Source organism: Abramis brama, assembly GCF_963993115.1.
Source record: "Abramis brama genome assembly, chromosome: 2".
Classification (NCBI taxonomy): domain Eukaryota; kingdom Metazoa; phylum Chordata; class Actinopteri; order Cypriniformes; family Leuciscidae; genus Abramis; species Abramis brama.
The window spans coordinates 53,694,896-53,708,218 of record NC_139964.1 but is presented as its reverse complement, the minus strand read 5'-3'; the positions used below and the strand labels follow the sequence as shown (position 1 = coordinate 53,708,218).

The following is a 13,323-nucleotide window of genomic DNA, read 5'->3' as shown; positions in this document are numbered from 1 at the left end:
TTCGGCCCTCTGTCTCAGCCAAAGCCAAAAAGGAATTAAATGGTTGCTTAAAATTCAGTGCATCACTAATAATATATGGCATACTATATTTGACCTCTACTACTCTTTCTGTTGTAGATCACAAGCCCTTTGGGCCCTGGAAAATCCACCTCCTCGTCCCCACAATACTAACCCCTCTAGTGTCACCCCTGCCACACTCCCTGCTCACCTTGCCATCACCATGACAAACAGAATCACTGCCTCTGTAGAAAGCGGTTGCCATAACAACGGCAGCATCTTTTGCTCAATTTTATGAGGTACATAATTCCCGGCTTTATAGCTCAATGATGGATCAGATGGAAATTCATAAACATTTTCCCCTCAACATGAAGAACAGAGGAGGTCAAGGCACTGCTTCAACATTCTGGGTTGGATGATGAACAATTGGATTAAGCCTCAACCACTTTCACATCCAAATGATCTAAAAGCACTTTTTAACTTTTTAGCTTGTTTAGTAGTCCGGGAATCAAACTATGATGGTTTAAAGGTTTACCCAAAAATGAAAATTCTGTCATCAATTACTCACCCAAATGTCGTTTCAAACCCGTAAGACTGTTCATCTTCGGAACACTAATGAAGAACTTTTTGATGAAATCTGAGAGCTTTCTGTCCCTGCATTGACAGTCTACACAACTACCTCTTTCAAGCCCCAGAAAGGTAGTAAAGACATCATTAAAGTAATCCATACATAAAGTAAAACATAAATGTCACTCCAGTGGTTTAACCTCAATTTTATGCATATGAAACAATTTACCACTTTATTTACAAATTATTAACCTAACAGACGTTCACACCAAAATGTACGCGTGATGTTGACGCGAGAGCAGACATTGTTACGTGGCCACGTGTTAATTAGAGTCACATGGATTACTTTAATGATGTCTTTACTACCTTTCTGGGGCTTGAAAGTGGTAGTTGTGTACTGTCAATGGAGGGACAGAAAGCGCTCAGATTTCATCAAAAAGATCTTCATTTGTGTTCCGAAGATGAACGAAAGTCACGTGTTTGGAAGGAGAAGTAATTAATAACATAATTTTCATTTTTGGGTGAACTATCCCTTTAAGACATCCCTTTTTTGTTTTTCACTCTCTCGAAATGGAAGTGAAGCTGGTCTGGGATCAGTGTTCATGAACACTTACTGGAGTTTGTATTTTATCCTGTTTCTTAATTCTGTTTGGCTAGCAAATCAGCTGAAACCTGCCGCCCCGTCCAATACAGAATACATTTGTGCCGGAAAGCTTTTTGTTTTGTTTTTCAGAAACAAAACTGAGAATTGTTGGAAGCAAATCAAGATAGCAATTTTTTTTATTTAAAAAGAAATCCTATATGATTCAGTAAGGCACATGAATTTCTTTGTCCAGTGAACCTACAGCCTGTTATCATTTCAGCCATTCACACAAAGTCAGGAGGGAGAAAGAGACACAAGAAGTAGAAGAGAGAGACATGTCACGTGGCTTTTCCTCTCTCTTCCCAAAAGACCAGAACCAGTGCTGAAAATAGAAGATAAACAATTTCAGTGCACCTTGGGAATTGTAGTCCTGCTGGCTTCTGCTGAGATTCTTCAATGGACAAAAACAAATATGCACGCACTGAGTACTGCTGCCAAACAAGTGGCAAACTGGCAATATTTAACTCTCCTATTAAAACCCTCTAGTTTTATGGACCTGTGCACAATACTGAAGGGTTTAGTTCCGAATGACCTGGCAACCCTTGGAGAATTTTTAAGAACTTATCAGAAGAAAGACAATTTAAAGATCTTAAATGTGATTTCACAGGCACCGAATCAATATGTCTCTCAATGAATCATTCATTTTGAAATGAATAGCGGTGAAGAGTTTTACTAAATATTGGGATATGCAAAAACTGCTGATAGCTGTTTTGCTATTTTGAAGACTGTAAGCAAGATTATCATATGTCGCTCCAGCTAAATAGTAGAATCGTATGAAAACCCTTTTGAAACGTTGTGATGTCAGAAACCTTAATAGGTATGAGAATAAAAAGAGACTAATGATGAATTGTAATTTAAAGGGACAGTCCACTCAAAAATGAAGATACACAAAAGAAGATATTTTGAATACTGTTGGTGAGAAAACAGTTTTGTTCCCAATGATCTCAATACTCAGACAAAAAATACTATGGAAGTCAATAGAAACCAAAACTGTTTAATTACCAACATTATTTAAAATATTTTTTGTTTTGTAGCTGAATGTCATACTCTCATGTTGTTCCAAACCTGTGAGCAAATGACGACAGAATTTTCATTTTTGAATGGATTATCTATCAAAGGGCTTGAAACTGGGTTGTTTTTTTTAAAAGAGACCATGGCTTTGTTCGGAATGGAATCCTAGCTTACTATTTATTTAAAGCTGTGCAGCATATACTGTACATAAAACAGTAGGTTTTGTTCTGAATCCAAGTAAACATCACATCACCTCATTGCTTGCGAGTGGCATCCAGTTGTCAACTTGCCATTTAAAAATTAATCGGGTAAAAAAAGTCTTAACCTTTTGCAGTCTGATCAAATGACAGTGTTTTAGCAGTAATTTCAGTTTATTTATTATACTGGAAATGAAAATTTACTCCACGGCCTTTGCATTGCTTGTAAAACGTGGTAGATGGTTAGGTATTCTGAATCTTTGCACACTGTGTACAGTATACATGCTATACAGGGATAGTATGGAAGTATGCCATTTCGAACATAGCCCATAAATAAAATAAGGATTTTGTGATGGGATTTTCTTCCAGAACACTAGACCTTATATTTATCGAAAGGTAGCCATCTTATGTTAGATTTACAGCAGGCTGTTATTTTAGTAATGTTTTCATACCAACTGCTGGTTTGATTTGTAAAGTGCAATATGTATCTACTAAAATGTGCCTATTTTTACAGTATGGTTTTTATACTTATTGTGCAGTATAAATATAATCGCTATCATTGAAAACTGACTATTTTCTGTAGTTTTTGTCTTTAGTTGCATACTGCATAGATATGGATTTGATTCCAAAAACCCCAAAACCCCTTTTTCACAGGTAAAGCAATCCTTGTGGTCTCAAGCTAGACATTAACAGTCAATCAACACAGGTGTAATTACAGTCATCTCAAGTAAACGCAAATTAAACTGAATATGGACCGATTTTGTGTCAGGTTGTTGTAAAACTAATCAGAACACAGGTAATTGCAATTTCCATTTACAGAATAGTCTTTTATTTATCTTACAAGAACACTAAATTGAGCACATTTGTGAAACTGCAAAACGAGATGCAGTTATAGCCGCTTTCTACACAGCTTAGAAACGCACTACTGTCCACGGCTCAGTTCATCCTCTTGCGTTTCTTGCGTTCCACCCGTCGATCATAATGCACCAGTGGAAGCACCAGAGAGGCCATCCTGTGCTCATCCTGTATCCCTTCTCTACTGGTGACAGTCTGACGGGACAGGGTCAGTCCCATGGCCTTGGCCAACTCCAACATTCTGCAAACAAACATTTGAAACCATGTCACAATAAAGATTATAGGGGTTCTCAATTATTTTTTTTTAACTTTGTTTTTTTTGCATTATAATAAAGATTACTTAAGACTGAATACCTGAAACTGAAATGAAATAATTATGATTTATTGAGGCAACCCTGGAAGTTTGCTGAGGACCCCTAGTGAGCCCTGATCTATAACTATGAAGTTTGTTAAATTGTGAATGGATACTGGATATCTTAAACGTATGGAAGCCATTTTCTGCCAAATTTAAATAAATAAATTAAATGATTAAAATGAAAATTAAAACCAAATTAACGATATCATTACAGAAAACAGTACGCAAAATATGTGACAAAACTGAGAATGAAATTAAATGATTTCATTTTCACAGCATTATCCCTGTCAAATTGAAAAATAAAATGCAATTGGTGATTTCACATTTCATTTTCACTACAGTCTCGAGGCAAGAGTGCCAATATTACAATGAAAAGCCAAACGTGAAAAAGAAACTACAAATACAGTTTTTACAATGCTCTTTAGTAACGCTCACGCAATAATAGTGACAATTCAAATACAAATGTAAATTTTCGTTTTCATTTTAATTCCTCTTTTATTTCAGAGTTTTCATTTTCAAAGACAACCTGCATGCAAATTCTGTTAATGAGTGGGTGTGGCTTATTCTAGTAACAGCGCTAGAGACACGCCTTCTGTAAAGCGAAGTCATCGACGTCCGTGTGCATGAATTGAATGTGTGAAACGAAATTATTTAAATGTGATTATATTGTAATCGAGACGACGAGATATGGCGAAATCTGTTAGTGAGCTTTTGCGGGAAGCTGCCGCAGCATTAGAACATGGAAACAACCAGCCTGACCATGTTAGTTATGATGTTAGACTCAGACTAGACCATAATCGATGAGGTTCATTCATGTATTAGTCTGTTTTGGAAATTCAACTATTTGGGTGTACAGAAGTCTTAGTAACAATTTCTACAACAATTATAGCCAGACATTAATACCCACTGGCTTTAACCGAGAACCTCGGACAATGTTTCATATTCGCGTCGTGCCTAACAACGCCCTTCAGCCGTGACTTCCCACTCATTAACATAGAATTTGCATGCAGGTTGTCTTTGAAAATGAAAACGAAAATGAAAACTGTGAAATAAAAGAGGAATTAAAATGAAAACGAAAATTTACATTTGTATTTGAATTGTGTCACTATTATTGCGTGAGTGTTACTAAAGAGCATTGTAAAAACTTTTTTTTTTCTTTTTCACGTTTGGCTTTTCATTTTAATATTGGCAGTCTTGCCTCGAGACTGTAGTGAAAATGAAATGTGAAATCACCAATTGCATTTTATTTTTCAATTTGACAGGGATAATGCTGTGAAAATGAAATCATTTAATTTCATTCTCAATTTTGTCACATATTTTGCGTACTGTTTTCTGTAATGAAATCGTTAATTTGGTTTTAATTTTAATTTTAATCATTTAATTTATTTATTTAAATTTGGCAGAAAATGGCTTCCATATAAACGGTGTTGCCATGGCAAAAGATTAAAGTAATGACAAAAAGTGAAACAGGAGGAGCCTCATAGCTTGACAATCATTTTACATGTACCCAGTTTAAATGCATATTGCCCATTGTGCACAGTTGCCCTACAGCCACCGGGCTGGCGGTGGCACCAGGGCTTTGGCCAGTCATCGCTGCTTGCAGCTATATTTTTTAGCATATAAAAGCCCTTTTAGTAAAAAATTGTTACATGGTACAAAAAAAAAAAAAAAGTGTACTTGTCTTTTTGCAGTTCAATCTTTCATGATTTTTATAAAGTAAACATAAGAGTAACACTCACTGGCCTGAAGTAACAGGTTTACTTGATTATCAATACAATGCATCATTTTAGAAAATTCATCTTAAAGGGTTAGTTCACCAAAAAATTAAAAATTCTTTCATTAATTACTCACTCTCATGTCGTTCCAAACACGTACAACTTTCATTCATCTTCGGAACACATATTAAGATTTTTTTGATGAAATCAGAGCGATTTCTGTCCCTCCATTGACAGCTACACAACTACCACTTTGACAATTGAATGTTCATAAAGAGATTCTAAAACTAATCCATATTAATTGAGCGGTTTAGTCCAAATTTTCTGAAGAGACACCATTGCTTTATATGATGAACGGATTGAATTTAGGCTCTTATTCACATGTAAACATATCAACTCACACATCAGTTGTGGTAAACGGAAGCTCAAGCATGATCGCTTGACGCGCAAAAAAACAATGAGGTTCATTCGCAGGTTTCATCATATAAAGAAATATCATATAAAGCGATCGAGTGTCTTCAGAAAATTTGGACTAGACCGCTTAATTCATGTGGACTAGTTTTACGATTCCTTTATGAATTTTTTGAAGCGTCAAAGTTGTAGTTGTGTAGACTATCAACAGAAATTGCTCAGATTTCATTAAAAAGATCTTCATTTGTGTTCCGAAGATGAACGAAAGTCTTACAGGTTTGGAACGACATGAGGGTGAGTAATTAATGATAGAATTTTCATTTTGGGGTAAACTAACCATTTAAAATGTGAGTTTCAAATATGATACATCTGGCTATTAAGTAAAGTTTATCACTCAGTCATCGTTGTATTGCATTGTATTATGTCACAAAAAACTATAGAGCTTTGACCACAAACCTAAGCATTTAAATATCATCCTAAAACATATTACTGTAAGATATAGATTGACAACTAACATTTGTAGTCTGCTATAATGCTATGAAGATTTACATTATTAGAATTATATCTAAGTTTTTGCACATATAAATATCAGCAACTGCACCAAATTGCATATTGTTGTTGAGTTTGAGCCTCTGGATTATGAAGGACTAAAAATGACAGAACAAAAAATAAATAAATAAAAGTAGAAATAAATAAATAAATGCAGAAATAATAGTGAAAATAAATACATTTTGGTAATATAAATGGCTATTTCTGTATTTTTACATGTACTTCTTTATTTATTTATGCATTTCTATATGTATTTATACATTTATTTATATATTTATGTATTTATATATTTATTTACATATTTATACATGTATTTATTTCTACATTTATTTATTCCTACATTTATTTATTTCTGTATTTCCACATTTCTACATTTATTTTTTCCCTGTGCATGTATGCTAATTGACCTATGGCTAAGCCACGCCCCCTCCACTCACTCGGACAAACAGTCAACAAAAGTAGTTTTGGCTTTTAAACAGCGTGTGTGTGTGTGTAATTTTGGTTGGGTGACAGTTGTAGGTTACAGTTTGACAAGAGTTTACAGTTTGACAAAAGCACAATGTTGTGTTTTACACAAATATAAGTAGGCTAAACACTTCGCAGTTTTAATTATGTCCTGTATGAACAAAATGGAGTACGTTTTTATGTTTCCACTGTTCGATCGCGCCCGCTCTCTGACACACACACACACATTCCAGCATTGCAATCTTGACATTGCAGCCTGTTCATTATTCTGCGCTCACACCAAACGCGAATAGAGCGTCAAATTCGCGCGTATCGCGTCTAGCTCGACGCTTGAACATTTTGAATCCAAAGCGAATAGGACGCGTATAAAGCGAGCGTTTGAAGCGAAATAGCACCAAACTATAACGTTTACACTGTGAACTGGAAATCTATGTCTGGAGCTGAAGCTTATCGACCTTCTCAACAATAAAATTATTAATATAACCCTCCAATGCATATTTAAGGCCCTTTTGGTGACATCGAGATGATAACCTTTTACCGAATGTTGACTGTTTGTCCGAGTGAGTGGAGGGGGCGTGGCTTAGCCATAGGTCAATTAGCATACATGCGCAGGGAAAAATAAATGTAGAAATGTGGAAATACAGAAATAAATAAATGTATAAATAAATAAATGTAGGAATAAATAAATGTATAAATAAATACATATATAAATATATAAATAAATAAATATATAAATAAATGTATAAATACATAAATACATATAGAAATGCATAAATAAATAAATACATGTAAAAGTACAGAAATAGCCATTTATATTACCAAAATGTATTTATTTTCACTATTATTTCTGCATTTATTTATTTATTTCTACTTTTATTTATTTATTTTTCGTTCTGTCATTTTTAGTCCTTCATACTGGATATATTCTCCTATTAGTATATCATACTATATGATCCATAAAAGCTTGAAGTATCAAACATGATACTCAGAAATAAAAAATAAAAAAATGCAAACTTTTGTCTTAAGGTTCAATAAACCGTTCCCCTTCAAAAAAAAATTGAGAATGATTTCATATGTCAGGCTTTACAGGGTTAATGAGTAGAATAATACATTTGACTGACTTGTTATCGCTGATGTCCATGTCTCTGTGTAAGAGTGTGAGGTTAGCCGTCTGATGACCCATGTGCAACAGTAAAGCCAAACAGTGAGAAACCAGTTTCATACGCATGGACGTCGACACTGTGTTCCTGAGTCTGTAGAGAGAAACAACTTGGATTTAAAGGCCATTGTCTGAAATTTCAGAGGTTTTGAATAAAGGCAAAAATGAAGTCAGAACAGGCTGCAGGACTGTGCCTAGTTAGGATACACACACACCGGCCGTTGTGGAAACTCTCCACTGTGAAATTCTTCAGCACTTTGTTGTTGATGATTTTGGGACATCCATTCTCAGTACCAACTTGCAAAAGAGAGTGAAAATTATAAGGTTATTTAAAGGTAAAAAAAATAAAAGAAGATGAGCATGTACAGTTGTGGTCAGATTTATTGCCATATATGATCAAAGATGGCTAAAAAAAAAGTGCTTATCCTTTTGATCTATTTTTTTATTTTTATTTTTATTTTACAAAAAACTAACCTTTGAAGTAAAATAATTAAGTGTGTGTGGAGGAGGGAGAGTTACATTATGAAATGTTTTTTTTCTCCAAAACACGTTGGCCACAAATATGGGCACACCTAGAATCATTTATGAGTAAAATAACTCTGAATTATATTCCCATTAATATTTAAAGTTTTTAGATGACTAGGAACATGAAATTGTCTAGCTATGACTTTTTTCACAGGAGTATAAATAGGAAACGCAAAGGCCAAATTCATTCATCCATCACAATGAGTAAAATCAAAGAAAATTGTTCTGATTAGCAGCAAAAGATTGTTGAGCTTCACAAAACAGAAAGTGGCTGTAAGAAAATAGCTAAAGCATTGAAAATCCCCATTTCCACCATCAGGGCTATAATTAAGAAGTTCCAATCAACTAAAGATGTTACGAATCTGCCAGCAAGACGAAGTGTGTCTATATTGTCTCAATGCACATTGAGGAGGAATCTTTGAGAGGCCGAAGACTCTCCAAGGATCACAGATGGAGAATTGCAGAGATTAGAGTCTTGGGGTCAAAGCCTAAACAAAATATTAAACAGTACCAACATCACCACATGTTGTTTGGGAGGGTTTCAAGAAAAATGCTCCTCACTCATCCAGAAACAAACTCCAGCATATTCAGGTGTCAGACACCACTGAAATTTCTAAAGGGACTAGATTCTATGGTCAGATGGAGGATGAGTTATAAAAATAAAAATAAAGTTTTTTGGCAGCAAACCCACCAGATGGAACAGGGATAAAATGTATGTTTTTGCTAGAGGGTTCTGCACATCTTGTTCAGATACATGGTATCATGGATTCTAGCAAATACCAGCAGATACATTTTTTTTTTTTTAAACCCGACCACTTCTGCTAGAAATCTTATAATGGGCCGTGGTTGGATCTTCCACCAGGACAACGATCCAAAACAAACATCAAAATCAACACAAAAATGTCACTGAGTACAAAATGAAGCTTCTGCCATGACCGTCCCAGTCCCCTAAACTGAACCCTATAGAAAATGAGTGGGCTGAACTGAAGAGAAGCAGCGCCAACATGGATCTGGGAATCTGAAGGATCTGGAGAGATTCTGTATGAAGGAATAGTCTCTGATCTCTTGTGTGGTGTTCTCCAAACTCATCAGGCATTATAGGAGAAAACTGTTATCTTGGCAAAAAGAGGTTGCAAATAGTATTTAATAAATGGGGTGCCAATAATTATGGCCAAAATGTTTTGGAGAAAAGCATTTATTTCATAATGCAATGTACCCCCAACTTTCAATTATTTTACTACAATGAAAGGTTAGATTTTTGAGCATTTTTTAAAAAAAAGATCAAAAAGACGAACAATGCAGATTTATTTTCACAGCCATCTTTGATCATATTTACCAGGGGTGCCAATAATTCTGACAACAACCGTACAACCAGTATTCTTGAAATCAATACATTATTACCATATCATCTACTGGCACAGACAAACTAAAGAATTTAACTCACATTTGTAGGATACACTACGTTTCTGTAGTGAGACTTTGATGAGGAAGGACAGGTACCAGGCACAACGAGACTGTCTGTCACGAGCTGCGTCCTCATTGGGAAGTGATTCAAGATGTGCAAGAACAGTCTGCGGACTAGAGAACACATTTTTATTAATAAAAACAAGCATTTCTATAGCATTTCTATCATTAATCTGGAGCTAAAAAATAGCCAAAACCAACAACTTTTCAAGCCATTTCCAAGATTTTGGAGTAAAATTATTTTCAAAACTTGTGCCATGCTGGAATCACAATTTTATTCTCTGATATTTCAAGTTTATTAAACATTCAGTTTGGGGTCAGTCATTTCTTTGAAGAAATTAATTATTTTATCCAGCAAGGATGCATTAAATTGATCAAAAGTGGCATATTTTTGTTACACTGGTTTAAATGGCTGATTTCTCTGGATTTAAACATTATTGGAAACATTTGGGATAAGGCAAGTACACAAGTCAACAAAATGTATAACATTGTTCTAATGATTTGTGTCATGTTTTAGTCAAAATCTTACATATTGTGCCTTTAAAATAGTAATGATTTTAATGTTTTACAACTCTACTATTTTACAAATAAATCCAGCCTTGGTAGTTATAAGATAATTCTTTCAAAACTTTTAATTGGCATGTGTGTGTTGTCATAAAAAACCCTTGTCATCAACGGCATGATGTTCTCCATACCAAAGCTCAGCTCTCATCTTCTGCAGGTCTTCAGGGGTCAACGCTGCCATCTTCATTCCAACATCCTTCAGCGCATCAAACTCAATTGGAGACAACACTAGAACAAAGTTAGGGATCTTGACAAAAAAAATGACGTGGAGAAACATATATATATAGAACTAAAAAGGATACATTGGTCAAAGGAGTATACATCTTCTGGTTTTTCTGCTGCAGTGTTGCACGGGGGGAGGAAGAGGGGGGTCTCTGTCTTTGCCTCACTTTCATTCACTTCATTACGCAGAGCTTAGAGACAGAATTGAAGAACCATTGCTATTAATCCTTTTCAATGCGCAATTTAGTCATGAATTGTGAAAACCCATACTGCTACTTACCTTCCACTCCTTTCCGATCTATGACGTTGCTGGCAGCCAGTGCCACAGCCTCCTGAAGCATTTCGTTGCCCACCTCGTTGAGTCTCCTGGAGCTCAGAGCACGCTTCTGTTTAGTCGTCCCGAATGCTTCAATGAGAGCATCCACCTGTGCCCAGACAGAGAAAACACACATATGGTTTATGACTTCTTCAATGATGTTTTTCATTTTTTAATTGAAGTACATTTTTAGATTTTTTGGGGGGGCTCAAAGACAAGCGTCTAAGGGTGATTCAACTGTTCTCATTTCATAATGAAGTAAAAAGATGAAAAGCAAAAAGATGAAATTCTTCAAAAGAAAGATTTAACCATAGGTAGTTTGGAATATTATTTAGTAATTTCTTAGACCACATGACTCTGAGACAAAAGTTGTTAACTGCATGTGTTTATTTGTCTAACCATTGGCAGGAGGAAAAAAAAAAAAAATCTCTGCCAACTCTCAAGATTCAAGTGTTAAGGTGAACAAGTCTCTTAAAGTCAGCATGAAATCAAAATGATCAATTCTTATTTTTTATGGAAAATTGCAGTGTTCATTATAAATTATATAATCCAATAACAACAACGATACAATCAATTCCCACTGAACAAAATGTTTTCCTCATTTGAAAAGCCATTTCCCTCTGATGTGTCAATAGAGAAGAAAATTATGATAGAAACTTCTGTCTAATGCCAACCTAATATTTAAGATAATTTTATAATAAGGCAAGGTTAGTTGTTTTTAGTCCCCCAAAAAATATATAACATAACATTTAAAAAATATTCAAATTTGTAAAAGTGCTTTTGACTTGATAATGGTATAAACATTTTACAAAACCAAATGAATATAAAAATAAATTTCTAAGAAAGGCACATATTCAGTTACTCACCTTCTCTCTGTATGTCTCAGCTTGCTTTGTGTTGTCATCTGCTGCGGATTCACCTGAAGACACACTCAACAATGAACTTCTCTTTCACTGACATCCTGTCTAACAAAAGACAATGCACATGGCTCCTATCTCTATTGTAGACAACAACTATTCTGTTAAATAATTACAAAGGAGCCATGATAATAAAATACATTTTTTGCAAACCTTATGACAAATAAATGACTTTTCCAATCATTAAAGATTTAATTTGACATAAGGACAGGAAGCAATCTCAAGCTGATAAGATATTTCAGTATGGAGCTAAATGTATTTTTAGATTATTCACTAAAAATCATAACTATTATACAATAATAATAATATAACATACTGTACAATAAATTAATATCAATAGACTTTATTATAATTAATGACTTTGAAGCTTGAAAACAACCATTTTAAACCTTCTAATCATTTTCCATGACCATGAAAAGCCCTGAAAAAAACTGTTATGCCACTATTATCATACATTACAAATGTACCATATTTACCTGGTATAAGAGGCAGCATATTGAACAGCTGAGCATTGTGAACATTCATTTGCATAGTGCTCTTGTCCAGAACTCCCACAAAATACCTGTTAACGACCATTACAATCCCATTATTCAGAGATCCAGTTATCATTCAACTAATCAGTTTTTTATACAGATCACCTCACCTGCACAGATTATTACATTGCGATGACCCAGGCCCAAAGTTGCTCCCAACATAGGGGAGTCTGTTTGATTCTGCAACCTAACATGGGAACAGAAAATATTTCTTAACACAACATTCGCCAGATTTACTTCAAGACCTAAAATAAAAATGGTTTCAATCTGCATAGGTAGATTTACCACAATCCGTCTGTTTTTCTTTCTGGGGTTGACTCCATCTTCGTGTTTGAAGAGTTTGAAGTCCAGATGCTTTGCTTTTCTCACGAGTCCATTAGAGAATTTAACTACAATGACAAGACTGTGACTTAAAAATATGGAAACGACTTAACAACAAACATCTAGCAATGATTTATGACTATTTTAGCCAACAATCTATTCAACTGAGTAACGTTACGTTAATACATTGTTTGATTTGGACACGAGCATGATGCGTTTCCACGTGGGTTCATCAAACACAAAGATGGAAGGGTATTTTTAATAAATAAGAGTCAACCAATAACACCGACAATATATTTTAGTACACCTATGATGATTCGGATATTAAAAAGTTACCAATATACGCATCCTTTCCCGTTTCTTCACATGATTTCCATGTACATGTCTCCGCCATTTTCTTCTTCTTTGAAATTTTATTGGCGGTCGACAAACAACAAAATGGTGTATTACCGCCACCGACTGGTATGGAGTGTGGAACAAAATGACATTTTATATCCTCTCCCACAAATTAGTTATTCTAAGATACTGAAAAATAAA

General features: G+C 34.8%; 2 protein-coding genes across 2 annotated transcripts in view; one reads left to right on the top strand and one right to left on the bottom strand.

Annotated features, from left to right (window-relative positions):
* Positions 1–2,928, top strand: part of fbxo10 (F-box protein 10) — a 19,387-nt gene extending 16,459 nt beyond the window's left edge. Inside the window, exon 11 of the mRNA XM_084097414.1 lies at positions 118–2,928. Coding sequence (XP_083953540.1) covers positions 118–295 — 178 coding nt within the window. The 3' untranslated portion in view covers positions 296–2,928. The remainder of the gene's footprint in view (positions 1–117) is intronic.
* On the bottom strand, positions 401–13,323 carry polr1e (RNA polymerase I subunit E). The gene is made up of 12 exons (XM_084097424.1): positions 13,123–13,323; positions 12,751–12,854; positions 12,576–12,652; positions 12,409–12,494; positions 11,882–11,934; positions 10,980–11,124; positions 10,780–10,890; positions 10,609–10,705; positions 9,894–10,027; positions 8,140–8,221; positions 7,887–8,018; positions 401–3,511 (listed from the first exon to the last, which is right to left on the bottom strand). Exons 1-12 carry the CDS (start codon positions 13,178–13,180, stop codon positions 3,352–3,354), a joined length of 1,239 nt encoding a protein of 412 aa, XP_083953550.1. The 5' UTR covers positions 13,181–13,323; the 3' UTR covers positions 401–3,351.

Coding starts and splice junctions, on each gene's coding strand:
- polr1e (XM_084097424.1), bottom strand. CDS start 13,180: ATGGCGGAGACATGTACATGGAAATCATGTGAAGAAACGGGAAAGGAT. Junction 12,495..12,575: donor CAATGTAATAATCTGTGCAG/GTGAGGTGATCT, acceptor GGTCGTTAACAG/GTATTTTGTGGGAGTTCTGG. Junction 8,019..8,139: donor GAGAGTTTCCACAACGGCCG/GTGTGTGTGTAT, acceptor TTCTCTCTACAG/ACTCAGGAACACAGTGTCGA.